The sequence below is a fragment of the Leptodactylus fuscus genome, chromosome 4, assembly GCF_031893055.1.
Source record: "Leptodactylus fuscus isolate aLepFus1 chromosome 4, aLepFus1.hap2, whole genome shotgun sequence".
In the NCBI taxonomy this organism is placed as follows: domain Eukaryota; kingdom Metazoa; phylum Chordata; class Amphibia; order Anura; family Leptodactylidae; genus Leptodactylus; species Leptodactylus fuscus.
In genome coordinates, this window is record NC_134268.1 from 156,861,634 (window position 1) to 156,882,734 (window position 21,101).

Consider the following 21,101-nt stretch of genomic DNA (forward strand, 5'->3'; position numbering starts at 1 on the left):
TTTACGTTCAGAATAAGCTGGCGTATACTCAGTGTGAACTCGCCCTAATAGTGTTTAAAATAAATGAGTATAAGGGTGCATTCACACTGAGTAAACGCTAGCTTATTCTGAACGTAAAACACGTTCAGAATAAGCGGCGTCTAAAGCAGCTCCATTCATTTCTATGGGAGCGGGGATACGAGCGCTCCCCATAGAAATGAATGGGCTGCTTCTTTCACTCCGTGCAGTCCCATTGAAGTGAATGGGGAGTGCCGGCGTGTACGCTCCGGCATGAGCAGAGCTTGCCGTATACGCCGGCACTCCCCATTCACTTCAATGGGACTGCACGGAGTGAAAGAAGCAGCCCATTCATTTCTATGGGGAGCGCTCGTATCCCCGCTCCCATAGAAATGAATGGAGCTGCTTTAGACGCCGCTTATTCTGAACGTGTTTTACGTTCAGAATAAGCTAGCGTTTACTCAGTGTGAATTCACCCTAAATGTGATAGATAAAGAGTACAAAAGTACAAAACCAATCACATGTACACTCACCGGCCACTTTATTAGGTACACCATGCTAGTAACGGGTTGGACCCCCTTTTGCCTTCAGAACTCACCCTTAGGGTGCATTCACACTACGTAATGCCAGCGTGCATCACAGCCGTACACGCCGGCGTTACAGCAGGGCTGCCGAACACTTCCGATTCATTTCTATGGGAGCCGGCATGCGAGCGCTCCCCATAGAAATGAATGGGATGCTTCTTTCACTGTGAGCAGTCCCATTGAAGTGAATGGGAAGTGCCCGCGTATACGGCAAGCTCTGCTCATGCCGAGCCGTACACGCCGACACTTCCCATTCACTTCAATGGGAATGCTCGCAGTGAAAGAAGCAGCCCATTCATTTCTATGGGGAGCGCTCGCATGCCGACTCCCATAGAAATGAATGGAGCTGCTTTATACGCCGCTTATTCTGAACGTGTTTTACGTTCAGAATAAGCTTCAGTATACGTAGTGTGAATGCCCCCTTAGGGAGCATTCACACGGAGTAAAATGGAGTGTATTTTGGAGTGTAATTTTACACGTGTAAAAAATTTGTGCGTATTTTGGAGCGTTTTTTTTTTTTTTTTTTTTTACACGTGGCGTTTACGGCGTGGTTTTTGGAGCGTTTACGTGTAAAATTACACTCCAAAATACACTCCCATTTTACTCCGTGTGAATAGGTGGCATTAATATAGCCTTTAGGGACTCATTACTCATGCAGTGCTGACCTCTTGTGGGAAATTTTCCTGTATTTGTTTGTGTGTTCATCCCTGGTGTATTTTACATATACATTAATAAAAACTTTTTTGTATTTTTCTATACGTTGAGTGCATTTTTTACCTCAGGTATTTTCTTGTTGTTAGGCACATACTTGCCAAGAATTCTAAATTTGTTGGGATTGTCCAAAATTTTCAATCACTGTAAAAGTGTTATGTCTCATCCCAAAAAAGGTGGGGTTTGTGCAAACCCTGCTCGAAAACAACCAGAGAAATCAGTGGAAACAGTTGCAGCTTTCTGTCCTGCTTGAAGCAGCTTTAAAAAAGCTAAGTATAAAGTGAGTGTGTGAGCTTGCGAATGTGGTTTGGTCTAAGTGTGACTTAAGATTAAGTGACTTTAGATTCAGGGACTTTACAAGGAAAACCCTATGACTCTTTATTTGAATTTATTTGTTTTGCTGTAATATTCCCCATCAGGTAAGATGAGCTCCATACTTACCAATGCTGTCCAGTGTGCATCTTGCAACATGTATGCTCTGCTTGAGCAGCCGCTTGAGGGGACATACTGTTGCGAAAGATGCAAGCACATTGCACATTTGGAAGCCCAGATCATGGATCTAAATGGACAAATTGAAACACTGAGATCCATTGATAACTTGGAAAGGAGGAGTTTGTTGCTCACAGAGCAGCAACTCATTGGGGCAAGTGCAGAGGGGGATGGTAGCATGGAGGTGCAGGAACTTGAGGCAGCTAGCTGGGTGACAGGAAGCAGCGGGGTAGAGGGAAGAGTGCCAAGGAGGTTAGTCCTGAACTGGCACACCCCAACAAGTTTGCTACATTGGCAGATCAGGGGGATGTTAGTACAGGGGTAACACTGCTGCAGCATGACACTTCCTCGGAAAGCCAGGGGAATGTCTGCTCCAGTAAGAAGGGGGATAGTAGCGCAGAGAAGACTAGACAGGTGCTGGTAGTGGGAGATTCAATTATTAGGGGAACAGATAGGGCAATCTGTTACAAAGACTGGGATCGTCGTACGGTGTGTTGCCTTCCTGGCGCTCGAGTTCGACACATCGCGAATCGGGTTGACAGATTAATGGGTGGGGCTGGTGTGGATCCAGAGATCATGGTGCACGTTGGCACAAAAGACAAAGTTAGCGGTAGGTGGAAGGTCCTTAAAAATGATTTCAGAGAGGGCCCCGGTGGCTCAGTGGTTAGCACTGCAGCCTTGCAGCACTGGAGTCATGGTGTTCAAATCCCGCCAAGGGCATAAACCATCTGCAAGGAGTTTGTATGTTCTCCCCGTGTTTGCATGGATTTTCATCTCATATTCCAAAAAAGACATACTGATAGGGAAAAAATGTACATTGTGAGCTCTATATGGGGCTCACAATCTACATTTAAAAAAAAAAAAAAAATTATTTCAGGGATTTAGGGAGCAAGTTGAAGGCAAGGATCTCCACAGTAGTATTCTCAGAAATACTGCCTGTTCCACGAGCCACACGGAAAAGGCAGCGGGAGATTAGGAAGGTAAACAAGTGGCTCAAGAGTTGGTGTAGGAAGGATGGGTTTGGGTTCCTGGAGAACTGGGCCGACTTTGCTGTGGGCTACAGGTTCTATGCTAGGGATGGGCTGCATCTCAATGGGGAGGGTGCAGCTGTACTGGGGGAGAAGATGGCTAGACGGTTGGAGGAGTGTTTAAACTAGGTACTTGGGGTCCGATCACATGGTCATGACGTCATCAGAGGTCCTTTAGCACACTAGGATTTAGCATCTACCCTGCAGATGAGTGGCCAGGATTCATTGTGCCTTATGGAAGATGTCTGTTGTATGGAGGAGAGGAAGCTACAGTAAAGTAACAGTAACACATACAGGTACCTGCTAGTGTTACTTAGTAATACCTAGTAATGTCAGTAACTCCATGAGCCTCACATTAATAACATAATTTCCCTCATATTAACCCCCTGTGTGCCCCATATAAGGATTACTAATATGTGATACACATGAGGGTACTAATGAAGGACCTGAATTATGAAGATACCTAATTATTACCTCCATATGTCCCACATATCAGTAACTCTTATGTGAGGCACACAGGGGGTTAATGTGAGGGACATGATGGGGTTAACTGCTATTTCTATGATCCCCATGGAGTTACTAAGCTGCAATGCACATGACCAGATCTTCCAAAATCTCAGCAGGACCTCCATTATTTCATTTAGCCTGGTATCAGATATGACAATCAATCTAGTAATCTCCGTCTCTCCTCTTTGGGCCTGAGGTACACCAAACACAATCGGTGAAATATTTTTGCTCAGTGGAAGGCCTTATAGGTTTTTGGAAAGCCTCTCCTTATAAACTTTTCCCTTGATAACTGAAACAGACAAAGTCTTTCAGGGAGATACAATTGAGGCACAGTTGTAAATATTGTCCTCTTGGCAACTCACACTTTAGCAGAAATGAAAGACAACTATCCTATTGAAGGAATCTGTATGTCGAAGTCTCTACCTGATCAATTTTTTGATGTTCCCTTCCTGTGTATTGGACATCTTAAGTTCGAGTTATTATTATTATTGTTATATAGCACCATTAATTCCATGGTGCTGACAGTAATATCTTATAGATTTCACTGATGAAGTGTAAACCCTGTTCATTCTCATTGAAAGCCGTCAGGAATGACTTAAATTACTGCAGAAATTTCATCCACAATATAAGGATGTCGTCTGTGTCCCTCAACCACAGGTCCAGTGGCGTAAGTACTGCCATATTAGCCATAGCGGCCGCCACAAGTCTCTGGGGTACCCTGTAAGAAGCAGTCGTGAGCAGGAGTAGGGATTGGTAAGTAAGGACGTGGGCCTATGGCAAGAGTATTTGTTGGGCGAACCACAACAAATACTGCTATTAGTATACTTTTGAGTCTATTCAGAGTATAATGATCGGAGGCCCAGTTGAGGTAAACAAACCAAAAACAGTGTTACTCACCACTCCTGCGGATCGGTATGACTCCCTATTGTGTTGAGGCCTATGTCTTGAATTACATCGGAGCACAGAAGAGGTGAGTACCATTTTTTGTGTTTGTCACCACCCCTGGGCCTACAATCATGATACTCTGGGGTCTTTTTAGATAATAGGAATATACACACGTGGACAAAATTTTAATACCCTTGATTTAATGAAAGAAAATCCCACAATGGTCACAGAAATGACTTGAATCTGACAAAAGTAATAATAAATAAAAATTCTATAAAAATGAACAAATGAAAGTCAGACATTGCTTTTCACCATGCTTCAACAGAAAATATTATTATAATAATAATTCGAAAGTGGTGTACTGCTAAAATTTCGGGTTCTGCTGAACCCGTAATTTTTGCAACGAACACTGTTGGAGCCACTATGGAACATTATACTGTGTAGAGGGGCCACTATGGAACATTATACTATCTTCAAGGGCCACTATGGGACATTATACTGGAAGGAGGGACCACCATGCGACATTATACTGTGTGGAGGGGCTGCTATGGAACATTATACTGTCTTGAGGACGCTATGAGACATTATAGTGTGTAAATGGGGTGTTGTACTGTGTGGGAGCCAGGAATGGGGAAGCTATGTTGGAGAGGGGACCCAATTCAAAAGTTTTCTTTGGGGCCCAGTTTTTGCTAGTTACGCCCCTGCACAAATCTACTCTTGACATTCATTTCAAGAATTCTTCAGGAGAAAACCTTGGTATCTTCCCAGTGATATACTGTATGAACAACATTGCATAAGAGAAAGTCTAGCCACTGGGATATCTCAACGCCAAGAACCACAGCTTTTTTCCATAACAGTGCAGTTAAGAAACAAGTCGATGTGATAGAAGTGTTCTGGGGTTCTGTTGAGATTTGGATAGACTGCTAATGAGTGTCGGTGAACCTAAAGCCCAGTAAATAGGCATTTGATCTAAACGCTAAAAGAGTCCAAGCCTGCAGACCTTGATGGCATATCTGATTATCATATTAAATATTCATGCTTATCATGGGAAATAGCATTTTAAGTGTATTCATTTCCTAAAATTATGATAACACCAAAAAGTCATATATAGTAAAAGGTAGCTCACTAAAATGTGAATTAAATGTCACAAATAACTTTATTAATTAACTGCAAAAAGAACACAAAGCTCTGGTGTGCAGCCAGCCTACAAACACGATAATCGCAGGAAGAACAAATGTTCTCCTGGGCTCATTCAATCAGAACGCCAGCTAGAAAATCAGAATTGCAATGAATCATCTAAGTGTTCGAGCTGGCCAGTAATTCTCTGTCTTGGAACATAGACAAACTATCCAATAAAAAAAAAAAAAGCAAAAGCGCTGTTGTGGGAATATCAAAAAACAAAAAGTGTGCAAAATGGGGACATGTATCTTCTAGGTGATTAACTTTATGTGATATTTATAGTAAATGGATCAAGATTCACCACTTCATGCCACTCAAGCATCTGTTACTCTGTGACCATAGGAGATGATATGCTTGCCACCTGGCGGATATGTTTTTGTCCAGAGTTTTTGGTCTCATCTGTTGTTTATTTCATATGATTATGGACCAGAGACTATTGGTTAGACTGCTAACATTTACGTGAGATGAAGAAGTGTCTCATGTTCTCATGGGTTAGATGCCTTTGAGTAATTGAGTGCAACATACGCATTCCTGGAAACCTACTTAAACCCTTCCCATACTCAATCACCTAATACTTACCTTTGTTCTTTTTACTTTCTTATTTACCTACCTTTTACTTTTCCACTTCTAGGATTTTCTATTTCCTTTTGGGTACTTTCTTTTCATGTACAGTTTGATTAAACAGCAAATTTAATCCCTTAATGATGCAGGGTAGTTTGCACAATAATGCCCAGTGACTTTTTTTATATTTTCCCTCCCTGGCTTCCAAAATTCCTAACTTTTTTATTTTTCTGTCCACATAGCTATGTGAGGGCTTATTCTTTGCGTGACTAGTTGCAATTTCATTAGGCACCATTTTGCGGTACATATATTTTCGTTAACTTTTATTTACGTTTTTTGATCTGGACCTAATCAGCAGCAGAAAGCCAGGACGGAATGCCAACGCCCTGCATTGACTTCCCGTCATGATAATCCCCTGGCCGAATTCAGCCACGGAAAATGAAGAGGAATTCCATTTTGTTTTCCTCTGTGTGAACCAAACATGTTTTTTGGGTTGTTATTTTTTTCAGGTAAGTTGTAGTTTTCATTATACCATTTTGTGGAATGTCTAATTACTATTTTTTTTTTAGTAGGTCGAAAAGGGAAAAAAAACAGCCATTCAACCATTTAGATTTTTCTTTCCTGCTACAACGTTCACCATGTGTCGATGAATTTCTGGGCCAAACTGTAGCTTGTATGAACAAAACTTGCAGCATCATAGTAATTTATAATGTTGAGGGATTCCAAATTACCGTAGCTCTACTGTCTGTGCTCACAGCCCTACAAGAATATGATACTGTAATGATAAATTACTTTCATCAGTCATAGTTAGGGAATAAGTGCTTCTAATAAACAAGCCCCTTTAATTCTGTGCATTCAAAGACGTCTCTCATCACAGGCACTACTACTAGGTCTCTGGTGTGTGAGATGCGCAGGTGCCATATTTAAAGTGTCTCGAGATCCAACATACTATTACAATGGATTTCGGGTTAAGATGATAACTCTAATTAGATGATTCAATTTAAAAAAAAAAAAAAAAAAAAAAAAAAAAAAGAAGAAAACCAGACAGCTTAAGGCCCAGTACACATCTGCGTTTGGGATTCCGTTCGGGAAATCCACTTGGGGACCCCCCCGAACAGAAACTTATCCGCATAAAAAAGCGGTTACCTAAAGAAACCTGCGGACCCCATAGACTATAATTGGGTCCATGTAGTTTCTGCACGGCTTCTGCACAAAAAATGCGAGGGGAAAAGTGCAGCTTACAGAACTTTTCTCTCTGCATATTTCATGCGGATAGGGGAACAGAATGGCCTGAACTCAGATGTGAACCATAGCTAAGGGTAAATTAATTAAATTAATCATCAAGCCCTATTTTGCTAGGAGGAGGTGCCCAATGGAATTTATTTATTTTTAATTCTCAGACTACATGAATAGGAATCCCTAACCAGAACCCCGCATATGAACCCATCCCCACAGATAGGTAAGTTAGGGTCACCGGAATCAAACAGTGTTTTCCCTTCTAAATTGGTGCCAAAATCTCACTGTTTTTGTCAATATGCTAACAACGGTGTTGACACCTGTTTGGAGGAAAGGCAATGCCCTCATTTCTAAAAATAATTAATTTGCATATTGATAAGAAAAGCAAGATCTTAGCAACAGAGGCACAGTTTCAGAGGAGGAAAGCACTGTTCGATTCAATTGACCCTAACCTATCTATTTGTGAGGCTGAGCAGATCTATATATATATAACAAAAAGCTACTTGGAGCCACTTCCTTGGAAGTATCTATTGTTGTACATAAAAAGACGAAATTACCTTGTGATAGGATCATGCTACAAATAATGTTTATGTTCAAATCTAAGATAACCAAGTCCATTTAGAAAAAAACATGGATCAAAAATGAGAAATACTAATGAGCTGACCTTTTCTTCATCCGAATATGACTCTTATAGGATTGTAATACAGATGTCTCAGACAATGAGGATGTGCGTGGAGTCTAGGATGTCAAGAAATGGACGAGCTCTTCCTCTGAAAGGAATAATAAGAAAAAACGTAGAGCAGGAGGAGAATATCATCGAAGGCAGAAAATATCCCTCAACACAAGATGCCTTTGATAATGTTTTCATCCCGCTCTATGTTTTTACGGGAAAGCTGCCGGTGTTTCTGTGGATCTAATTGACTTGCTGTGATTTCCAAAACCGCAGCGGTTTTGGAAATCACAGCCTGTCCACGCTGCGGTTTTAAACGCAAAGTGGGCATGGGATTTGCATGAATCTGATCCACTTTGCAGTTAGTAAAAAACGCTGCGATACTTCCTGCGGAGTTTCTGCCACAGGCAAATCGCGGCGTTTCTGGCCTGTGGGGCCCCAGCCTAATAATGAATAACTGCAATGTCACTGCATTATAAATGTGTATCCCTCAAATACAAATACAAGGTTGTCCTATGGGTGCCAAATTCTCTCTACCTTTGGCCAACCTCTATATGGCTTTATGGGAATAGGAATATCGCCATCATATTGACAACCCCCATATAGGTCATATTTTTTAAATGTAGATTGTGAGCCCCACACATAGAGCTCACAATGTACATTTTTCCCTATCAGTATGTCTTTTGGAATATGGGATGGAAATCCATACAAACACGAGGAGAACATACAAACTCCTTGCAGATGGTTTTATGCCCTTGGAGGGATTTGAACACCAGGACTCCAGCTCTGCAAGGCTGCGGTGCTAACCACTGAGCCACCGTGTGGCCCCTGGAATCCATTTTTTTTGCATACACTAAACAGATGTAAAAAAAAAAAAAGTGATCTGAATAGAGCCTTAAAATGGGGAGTGTGAAACTATAAGCAATCGTTTAAGAAAAATGGGCTATATGTATGGCCCTTAAAAATAGGGCTAAAAGTATTGAGGATGCAAAACCTACAATTATTTCCTCAGAAACAAAAACACCAAATGTAACGTTCAGTACCAGCTATAGTGCACAATACGAACAGACTGTAGATATAATACATAGGAACATGGTTTTATTACACCGATATCCCATTTCACAGGCAATACTAGAAAAGAGGTGTACATTTGTCTCTAGGAGATGTCAGATTATAGGTGGGGTGATGGAAAATTGTTTACATTTAAGGAACTGCATCAGGATTGGTTACGTTTTAAAAATAGTGTAGGATTGCGGAACATGTTGCTGGTGTTGCAGCTAAAATCGCCTTTAATTGCAGAAGTTTAGAGAGATCTCCATGCAGGTATATGCCACAGAAAGAGTCCCAGGAGAGCGGTGACTGACGAAGACCACTAATAATTAGAGAAGCATTTTGGATCTTGACCTCAGATATCCGCACTCCTAAATTATGATCTGACCTTATGTATTTTCATTAGCTAATCTGACTCATTTGTTGTACGATATGGATGTATCCTTATGTGGCCATGATATCATAAGGTGACGTGTTTACTATCGCCTGTTCTTTATTAGCTTCATCGGTTTCTCATTCTTAACGTATATCAGTTTGAGTGTCTTTTCATTACCTTATGCTATGAGTAAGCACTGAAACGATTACAGTCTGACACAACAAAGGGGTCTTCTAATGTGGTTTTTAAGAGATTCAATTAAACTGGATTATTAATATACTTTTACTATTCTGGACTGTTGTTACATTTATTTTTTCCAACCGATAGCTGACGCGAATATGATCTTAGTGTAACAGGCAATTCCTGTATGATATATGGGGAGCAAGAAGGAGAGAACAACAGGGGACTGGAGTGATGTTGGAAATGTAGCATAGGGGACTGGTGGCGCCCATTCTGAGTCTTTCAAAAAATAAATAAAAATTACTCAAACAATTGTTTTAATATTCTAATGCTGTTTTTAAACTAAACTTGACATTGAATGGCACCTCCTTCTCTTGCCCCTTGCTCATATGCTTCACTTTAACAACTATACTTTAAGATTTATCTTGTTTCATCTCAATGCCGTCCTCCCTTTTCCAACTAACCCACCGGCGATCTGCATAGATTTCTCATATCAGCTCCTTGCTTTGGAACACCTGCCTTGCAGTTTCTATAGCAGTCTCTATTGAAACACAAATCTGCCTCTCTACATTATGATTCCACTATTCATCTTAAAACGTTCACTCTTGATCTAAGTCACTTTTACTTAAACATTTCATCTTTTTCTTCTTCAAAGGACTTATAGGCTGCCATCGCAATGTATCCCATATCTAGGTCTGTCACTCCCTATATCATTGTCTGCTACAATCCTCTGCCCTAAGCTTCTACAAGAATTGATCTCAATATTACTCATGTTAAACTATCTCAAAAATTCCCAACCACTAATATTATTCCTACGTATCTTTATTCTTTAACCTGCCTTTTACCAATTCACTCCTGGTGAGCTGCTCTGCCCCCATTCACTCTTCAGTAGTTTTCTCTAATTCATGTTCTTCCAGTAGTAACTATGTAAAGTGAATCATTAAAACGTATAGTGTAAGATATGGTTTCCAGCTACATTCATGGTGTAATTTCTGTGGGTTTGCTTCAGATTTCACACCATGTATTGCAAAGGCTGAAATACATTGTCAAAACCTGCAATAAAAATTGACATGCTGTAGAAGTAAACTCCACACTACAGGTCATTTTATGCTATGGATTTTTCTGCTGCATCTATTTTGTAAAATCTCATCCACTTTGCTGGTACTGTAATAGACTACTGATTAACTACATGCAAGTTTAATGTAAAGACAGTCACGCATACTGAAATCAGACTAGCAATTAAATAGAAATTACTTAAAGCGGCTGTCCGGGATAAAATACCAATCTTCCCCTAAACTAAACCCCCTCCTCCAACTACCTTGTAATTTACTTGTATTAAAAAAAAAAAAAAAAAAAAAAAAAAAGTGTAATTACCCCCCATATCCCTGGGGACCACCCTAGGGACACTTACTTATAATCTGGTGACGTTCCGTTTCATCACTTCCAAAACAGAACATCACCAGTACTCTCTTTCCCGCCAACCCCATCAATACTTACTATTCCTCCTTTCTTGCACAGTCTGGAGGTGACTACAAAACATGCACAGCAGAGATGGCACTCCATCTGTACTGCGCAGGCCTCACAGGTACATCCGGTCTGTGCACGGCCTAGGAAAGAAGAAAAGGAGCGTCTCCAGCCTGCGCACTGTGAAGAAGAAAGGAAGAACCATCTCCCAGATCAGAAGCTAGGTAAGAATGATGCAGCAGGGGGTGGGCTTAGTTAGTTACTTGTGAAGGGCTAGTAGTGGGTGGGATAGCTTAGCTAGGGAGACAGGGAGGGGAGTGTAATGGAGTGAGAGAGGAGGTGGGGAGCAGTGACATGGAGGTAATGTGGAAGGTACATAGAAAGCTTTCACCATGTAAACAAATGCAGAAGATACCAGGAGCTCCCAGAAACACAAAGAAATCACTCAAAACACTGCTAAAAGTATATGGCTGTAATTTTAACCCATTAATAGCACTAAGAGACCAGAAAACCGCTTTAAAGGAAACCTATGTTTCACAATGAAACTATATCATGCAGCAGATAGAAGTGCCTGGGATTTCGTCTGTACAGATAGCTAGATATAATCAAAGTGGTTACTGAAATGAAGAAGGATACCATGGTATTGTTTTTTTTTCACTACTACAGGAATATCCATGCTATAGTGGATAAAGGAAAAAAAACATTTTAATAGGAGTAAAATTTAAAATCTTGTGATTTACAAGGGGTTTTAGTATGATGTCCCATTGGGAGCACGGCAAAAAGTTTAAATAGATATGTAACAGCTTGTGGATGCCACATTTGTATTATTTGTATTAATATGTGTCTATGTCTTAATGGACCAAACCACTGGAGAATGTGTACTGAGTTGATGGTACAAACTGGGTAGAAGAGAGAGGAAAAATTCTCCTCTATCAGCTGGGAGGGAGCTGGGAAGCAGTTCGGGGAGTCTCCCCTTCCCTCAGTTTGGGGGAGAGGGAGTAGAAGAGGTGGCTCGCAAAGGTAAGAGAGTGAGCAAACCCACAGCCTAGGGATCATAGACAATCAGTATAGTTAGTGGATGTAGCACATAATTAAAATGGAAGATCTTCATTGGGAAGTAACATTAATCAGCTCTGCCCCAGCCCTCAGTGTATGCTCTGTAAGAACTATACCTCCAGTATCTGGAAGCTATTGACTTTGCTTTGTTCTATCTCAAGTAAACACCAAGAGTTATTTTGCCAATCCCTGTCTCCTGAGTCTTATTTCTGTACGACCATCAGGCTCACAACCATTAGGATGAACCCTGGGGGAAAACACTGCTAGCACCATCAGAATCCCCATAGGCCCCCTTAGCACTACAACAGTCTTAGAAGAGAGATGAAGGATCTGATCAATATACTTGCCACCGTAACCATTGTGACTACTACTCCCAACCATCTGACCTCCACCGATCGGCTGCATTTAGTACTAATTACATAGTTGATAAAGTTGAAAAAAAAATAAAATAAATCCATGATGTCCATATATATATATATACTGTATATATATATATATATATATATATATATATATATATATATATATACTGTATATATATATATATATATATATACACACACACACTGTATATATATATATATATATATATATATATATATATATATATATATACACACACATACACTTTAAAGTATCAATTGGATTAAAGGGTACTGGTATTGATTTAGTAAATGATACTAAGCCGCTTAGTATCTGACATTAAATGATCTTGATCTGCCACTTGTTACTATGTTACCATAAAAATATCATCATAAAGTGTAAGAGAAGTAGAGTAAGACTTACCTCTTTTTGGTAAACAAGTCCAGCTTCAAACATTTTTACAAACAAATGTTGTGTCCATTTATAATACTCAGGGGAACACGTGCTGATTTCCTACATAAATAAAAAAAAAAAGAAAGAAATTACAGAAAGCAAAGTACGGTATATATACAGTCCTATGAAAAATTTTGGGCACCCCTATTAATCTTAATCAATTTTTGTTCTAAATATTTTGGTGTTTGCAACAGCCATTTCAGTTTGATATATCTAATAACTGATGGACACAGTAATATTTCAGGATTGGAATGAAGTTTATTGTACTAACAGAAAATGTGCAATATGCATTAAACCAAAATTTGACCGGTGTAAAAGTATGGGCACCTCAACAGAAAAGTGACCTTAATATTTAGTAGATCCTCCTTTTGCACAGATAACAGTCTCTAGTCGCTTCCTGTAGCTTTTAATCAGTTCCTGGATCCTGGATGAAGGTATTTTGGACCATTCCTCTTTACAAAACAATTCAAGTTCAGTTAAGTTTGATGGTCGCCGAGCATGGACAGCCTGCTTCAAATCATCCCCCAGATGTTCAATGATATTCAGGTCTGGGGACTGGGATGGCCATTCCAGAACGTTGTAATTGTTCCTCTTCATGAATGCCTGAGTGGATTTGGAGCGGTGTTTTGGATCATTGTCTTTCTGAAATATCCATCCATGGCGTAACTTCAACTTCATCACTGATTCTTGAACATTATTCTCAAGAATCTGCTGATACTGAGTGGAATCCATGTGACCCTCAATTTTAACAAGATTCCCGGTGCCGGCATTGGCCACACAGCCCCAAAGCATGATGGAACCTCCACCAAATTTTACAGTGGGTAGCAAGTGTTTTTCTTGGAATGCTGTTTTTTTTGGACGCCATGCATAACGCCTTTTTGTATGACCAAACAACTCAATCTTTGTTTCATCAGTCCACAGGACCTTCTTCCAAAATGAAGCTGGCTTGTCCAAATGCGCTTTTGCATACCTCAGGTGACTCTGTTTGTGGCGTGCTTGCAGAAACGGCTTCTTTCTCATCACTCTCCCATACAGCTTCTAATTGTGCAAAGTGCGCTGTATTGTTGACCGATGCACAGTGACACTATCTGCAGCAAGATGATGCTGCAGCTCTTTGGAGGTGGTCTGTGGATTGTCCTTGACTGTTCTCACCATTCTTCTTCTCTGCCTTTCTGATATTTTTCTTGGCCTGCCACTTCTGGGCTTAACAAAAACTGTCCCTGTGGTCTTCCATTTCCTTACTATGTTCCTCACAGTGGAAACTGACAGGTTAAATCTCTGAGACAACTTTTTGTATCCTTCCCCTGAACAACTATGTTAAACAATCTTTGTTTTCAGATCACTTGAGAGCGGGCTGTCCATGCTCGGCGACCATCAAACTTAACTGAACTTGAATTGTTTTGTAAAGCGGAATGGTCCAAAATCCCTTCATCCAGGATCCAGGAACTGATTAAAAGCTACAGGAAGCGACTAGAGGCTGTTATCTTTGAAAAAGGAGGATCTACTAAATAATAATGTCACTTTTCTATTGAGGTGCCCATACTTTTGCACCGGTCAAATTTTGGTTTAATGCATATTGCACATTTTCTGTTATTACAATAAATCTCATTTCAATCCTGAAATATTACTGTGTCCATCAGTTATTAGATATATCAAACTGAAATGGCTGTTGCAAACACCAAAATATTTAGAACTAAAAATGATTAAGATTAATAGGGGTGCCCAAACTTTTTCATAGGACTGTATTAGCAATGCATTTCATAAATCGTAATTTGCACTAAAATCTAGAATTAAATAGAAGTGCTTGTCAAGTTGTTTTCTTCCAAAAATAACATCACTAAAGTCCTCGGGCTGTATGTGGTACTACAGCTCAGTATCACAGAATTCAATAGAGCTGCAATACCGGACACATGCCATGGTCCAGTCTGGTGCTAATTCTGGAGGACAGCAATCAGGTTTTTCTAATCCTGAAGAACTCCTTCAGAATAGAACCTATTTTACACTATTTTCTGTCTGTTCAGCCACCCTAGCTAACAGCCATGATTGGTACAGGTGTGACTGTGACATCTAAGGGAGCCTTCACACGGAGTTACAGTGTGCTCATTCTGATCGTAAAAACACGTTCAGAATGAGCGCGTAAAAAGCAGCTCCCATTGACTTGAATGGGAGCCGGCATACGTGCGCTCCCCATTGAAATCAATGGAAGGCTTTTTTCCCTAATGCTTTCAATGTATTACTCTGTGTGAAGGCTCCCTAAATGTCAGTGGCCATAATGTCACCGTTTGTTGCCCCGAGATCATCATCAGGGGGCAGCAATTGTTTTCCATGGTAGGTGCTTTGCAGCTCCATTTTCATGTAAACCATAATTTAATTCATATGAAATTTAGGACAAGAGTACTTTGAGCTGAGACTAAAGCCCAGGCAAGATAAGGCATGTTACAAAATACTTTTCTCCTCATTTTCATATGAATAAAACAGCAATTTACATAAAAATGGAGCTCCAAAGCGAAATAACAGAGGCATATTTGGAAACTGTAGAATCAACTCTACACGGTATTTATAAAAATATTTTAAAACCTCAATATATAAAAATTCAAATCACCTTCCCCCTTTTCCTACACTATTTCTAAAATAAATAAATAACTATAGAGATACACACATTAGGTCTGAAAAGGAGCAAACTATAAAAGTATAGAAAGATTCACATTCAATTATATGTTGAAAGCCGTAGCATAAAAAAAAAAAAATAATGTCACATCTCCTACTAAACACATTGAATAAAACTAGGTCAAATCATCAATAAAAAAAATACATATTGTCCTACAAAAAAATAGACACATTTACAGATTCGTACATGAAAACACACAATACAGTATTGCAAACATTTTTCAAAGATCAAATTTTTTTACTGTATTAAAATCAAGAAAAATATATATATATATAAATTTCGCATCGCTGTAAAAGAACCAACGCAGAGAATACAGGTAATGTGTCAATTTGTACCACATTGCGAAAGCTGTAAAGAAAAACCTGTAAGAAAATGGTGCAACTGCAGTCTTTTCCAATAACACCCTTTTCTGAATTTTTTTTCCAGCTTACGCTAGGTTCACGCCTGCGTTCGGGTCTCCGTTCTGTGGTTTCCGTCTTCTGCATGCAAGAAGACGGACACCACAGACCGGGTCCGGCCGTGAGCGACGGTGAGCGTTTTATGCTCTCCGCCGCGAAACCGTTTTTTTTAATCTGGACACAGAGTACTGCATGTCCGATTCTGTGTCCGGATTAAAAAACCTGATTTCACGGCAGAGAGCATAAAACGCTCACCGCCGCTCACGGCCGGACAGCTTTCTCACCCATTCAAATGAATGGGTGAGAAAGAGTCCTGCAGATTTCCGTCTCCTGCATCTGTTTTGTGCAGGAAACGGAAACCTGCAGAACGGAGACCGGGCGCAGATGTGAACGAGCCCTTACTGCTAAATTGTATGAAAATAATAAATGGAAATAATAACATGGAAGCAGGGGATATATTGCTATATGGCTAAGCAAACAATGCCCTAAGGAAACCTGACTAAGATCTGTGCATGTCCAGTATCAGATTATGGGAATATACAAACAGTAGGTTTTGCATGTAGATTTCTCCTTGTATATGCACAGATATTGTTTTCAATGGGAATCTACATTTTTCCACCACAGATTTTTCACCTGCAAGGAGAAAAATATGGTGGAAAACCAAAGGGGGATTGAGTGTGGATGTGCAACAGGTCATTCCCTGGTATGTGTCAGCTCGTTCACATGGGGCAAGAGGGGGCGGATTTTGGCACTGAATCCACGTCAGAATGTAGACCCCCTAGCTTAATTTTTTTTAAAAAAAGAAGCGAGATGCCCTTTCTACAGGCGGATTCCATGGCTGGTTCGGCCCCAGTGTCCGCCTCGTGGCAGCACCCTCCGTACTGGGCCCATTCATTTGGGCCTACTCCGGAGCGAGAAGCCGCGGCAGTCGTGGCAGGCGCATTTTGGCCCTATTCTGACGCGGATGAATAATCTGTCTAAAAATTACAATCTTAAAATATTTTACCCAGACACTGCTCATATATGCACCAGAGATTCTGTAGTAGATTCCATCCCAATGTCTGCCTTTTTCATCCATTTCATTCAGTTTAAAAACAACAAAAACCTGACAGACTCCATTGGGGTCAGTTGTGATCTAGCGTATGTCCGAATGTGGACATTATAAAAGGAGGCAGCTTAGTCCTTATTTGTTGTGTTCTGATGTCATTCAGTTGCTAGCGGAGCATGGACCTGGGAGGTTTCTGTTAGTATTGAAAACGTTGAGGGCATTGGGGAAGAGACAGATGGAAAAGGCAAGGCTGCATCACACTGTCATGATTCCTGTGAGCAGGGAAAACGTTAAATAATTCTGTAAGGGAATTTACAGCTTTAACTGGAGGGAACCAGGCCAGGCATGGCTTAAAAACCCCCAGTATAATTCCAACTACAATACAAACAACAAATACACTATATGAAATTCTTCCAAAACTCTGGGGTCGAAATCTAAATGTGCTCATTTTAATTCTGCGGCATAACTGCGACTGAGAAAGCATATGGTTTCCTTTTCTCACTAGAAAAACATAAAGCTATGAGATTATATGTGTAGCAACATAAATACAGCAAGGGATGACTGCTGGAATTTATAGTAATACTGTATTCTGGACAAAATGGGAGGGAAAAAAAGAGCATTTCCTAGAGTTCTAGCTGCCATATATTGTACTTTACTTTATATTATACTTTTCTAGCATGGCAAATTATACTCCTTTAGGCCCCTTGCAGACGACCGTGGGCGAGATCCGTGTGCGATCCATGTCTGGTATGCTATTTATTCATTTATATGGACACATGCAAACAACCATGTTTTTTTACTGATCAGTGTGTGAGTCGTGATTCTGCGCTGGATCAGATAAAACATGTCCTATTCTGTTCAGTTTTTGCAAAACGGACTCGCCCATAGAAGCCTATGGGAGACTAACGGCCTAGGACGGCACACTGATGTACTCAGTGTGCCGTCCGCTTTCGTGGACAAGCTAGGGACATCATTAGGTGTCTCCTGTTTTTTTTTTTTTTGGTGGATCCGCAAACTAGGATCACACAGTGAAGACACTCTGTCCACATAAACTGAAGACTAATTACTAGTTTGCTGACCGCATGCAGCGTTTTTTTTTGTGACAGATTTTGCTGCGTTTTTTAAAACCAGAGCCCCAGAATGGCTACTAGAGATGAGCGAGTACTATTCGAAATGGCCATAGCACACACTCATAAGAATGAATGGAAGCGGTCGGCATGCAGACTTTGCCGGCGGCCGGCTGATTAACCCCCTGTATGCCGGCTGCGTCCATTCATTCCTATGGGTGCGTGCTATTCGAAATGGGAGTTTCGAATAGTACTCACTCATCTCTAATGGCTACAAAAGGTATGGGATATATAGCTATACTAGCATCTGCCCGTGACTTCATCTGCGCGTTGGTGAGAAGCCGCTTATATTTAGCTAATTGCTTTTGTCGATAATCCTCTTGCTCCCGCGACTCGTCTCTCCTACATCGCTGCACATGCGCAGCATACCCAGCTGTATGTATATCTCTGCATATGGAGAGCCTACTCAGCTGTGCTACAGCGCTGCCTAAGCTCTTCTACATCTAGCCATTTAGATTCCAGGGGTGTTCTTATATCAGTGTCGGAGCAGCTTTTGAGTCAGAAACAGCTGAAGGGATGTTGCGGAAATTTGGCACAGTTCGTTCCGCCTGCTACATTGCTGCATATGTGCAGCTTTCCCAGCTGTATGTGCAGCTTTGCATATGGAGAGCCTACTCAGCTGTGCTACAGCGCTGCCTAAGCTCTGCTACATCCAGCAATGTGTATTACAGGAGTTTGGTTATGTGCATGTCGGAGCTGCTTCTGTGTTAGAAACGGGTGAAGGGATGTTGTTGACATTTGATACAGTTCTCCCCCATCAGAGGCTGAACACCACATTCTCCCGTCGTACTGACACAAAGTCTACACCCGATATAGTCCTCTTGCCCACACACAGCCTGCATGTTCTGTACTCTCCTGACCCTCCATTACACTCCATTTTCTGCAGCTTGTGCAGTGTCTAGTTTCATCCTACACAGCTCTGCCTACACAACAACATGATCCTATCAGACGACGGCTCAAGGACCTGTGATGACGTCAAAGGTCCTTTAGTGTAGTCTGAACATAAATTCGTTCATAGTGGGCGTGAAGTGATGTCATTTCCCGGCATAAAAAGTAGCCTATGTTTTATTCGGGGCTCCAATCTATGTGTGTGCCATATTTATGCGTGATTGAGGAACAAACATCCAAACACACAAACATCCGAACTTTCACATTTATAATATTAGCAGGATTAGTAGGATATATATATATATATATATATATATATATATATATATATATATATATATACATACAGTCCTATGAAAAAGTTTGGGCACCCCTATTAATCTTAATCATTTTTAGTTCTAAATATTTTGGTGTTTGCAGCAGCCATTTCAGTTTTATATATCTAATAACTGATGGACACAGTAATATTTCAGGATTGAAATGAGGTTTATTGTACTAACAGAAAATGTGCAATATGCATTAAACCAAAATTTGACCAGTGCAAAAGTATGGGCACCTCAACAGAAAAGTGACATTAATATTTAGTAGATCCTCCTTTTGCAAAGATAACAGCCTCTAGTCGCTTCCTGTAGCTTTTAATCAGTTCCTGGATCCTGGATGAAGGGATTTTGGACCATTCCTCTTTACAAAACAATTCAAGTTCAGTTAAGTTTGATGGTCGCCAAGCATGGACAGCCCGCTTCAAATCATCCCACAGATGTTCAATGATATTCAGGTCTGGGGACTGGGATGGCCATTCCAGAACATTGTAATTGTTCCTCTGCATGAATGCCTGAGTCGATTTGGAGCGGTGTTTTGGATCATTGTCTTGCTGAAATATCTATCCCCGGCGTAACTTCAACTTCGTCACTGATTCTTGAACATTATTCTCAAGAATCTGCTGATACTGAGTGGAATCCATGCGGCCCTCAACTTTAACAAGATTCCCGGTGCCGGCATTGGCCACACAGCCCCAAAGCATGATGGAACTTCCACCAAATTTTACAGTGGGTAGCAAGTGTTTTTCTTGGAATGCTGTTTTTTTTTGGACGCCATGCATAACGCCTTTTTGTATGACCAAACAACTCAGTCTTTGTTTCAACAGTCCACAGGCTTGTCCAAATGTGCTTTTGCATACCTCAGGCGACTCTGTTTGTGGCGTGCTTGCAAAAACGGCTTCTTTCTCATCACTCTCCCATACAGCTTCTATTTGTGCAAAGTGTGCTGTATTGTTGACCGATGCACAGTGACACCATCTGCAGCAAGATGATGCTGCAGCTCTTTGGAGGTGGTCTGTGGATTGTCCTTGACTGTTCTCACCATTCTTCTTCTCTTCCTTTCTGATATTTTTCTTGGCCTGCCACTTCTGGGCTTAACAAGAACTGTCCCTGTGGTCTTCCATTTCCTTACTATGTTCCTCACAGTTGAAACTGACAGGTTAAATCTCTGAGACAACTTTTTGTATTCTGCCCATGAACAACTATGTTGAACAATCTTTGTTTTCAGATCATTTGAGAGCGGGCTGCCCATGCTCGGTGACCATCAAACTTAACTGAACTTGAATTGTTTTGTAAAGAGGAATGGTCCAAAATACCTTCATCCAGGATCCAGGAACTGATTAAAAGCTACAGGAAGCGACTAGAGGCTGTTATCTCTGCTAAATATAGGATCTACTAAATATTAATGTCACTTTTCTGTTGAGGTGCCCATACTTTTGCACCGGTCAAATTTTGGTTTAATGCATATTGCACATTTTCTGTTAGTACAATAAACCTCATTTCAATCCTGAAATATTACTGTGTCCATCAGTTATTAGATATATCAAACTGAAATGGCTGCTGCAAACACCAAAATATTTAGAACTAAAAATGATTAAAATTAATAGGGGTGCCCAAACTTTTTCATAGGACTGTATATATATATATATATATACATATATATATATATATATATACATATATATACATATATATATATATATATATATATATATATATATATATATATATATATATATATGGGAAGTACTTATATTTCTACTTTTTGCTCTATCGATTCCTGGCTTTGGCTCAAAAAAACCACAGCAAAATCTGCTACAAAAGAAGCTGCATTTCCGCAAAGTAGGATCTCAGCCTAAACCCGGC

The 21,101-nt window shown here is 40.4% G+C and overlaps 1 protein-coding gene across 1 annotated transcript in view; it reads right to left on the minus strand.

Annotated features, from left to right (window-relative positions):
• The window catches only part of LARS2 (leucyl-tRNA synthetase 2, mitochondrial), a 142,622-nt gene that overhangs the window by 61,349 nt on the left and 60,172 nt on the right, over positions 1–21,101 (minus strand). Inside the window, exon 6 of the mRNA XM_075271251.1 lies at positions 12,760–12,849. Coding sequence (XP_075127352.1) covers positions 12,760–12,849 — 90 coding nt within the window. The remainder of the gene's footprint in view (positions 1–12,759; positions 12,850–21,101) is intronic.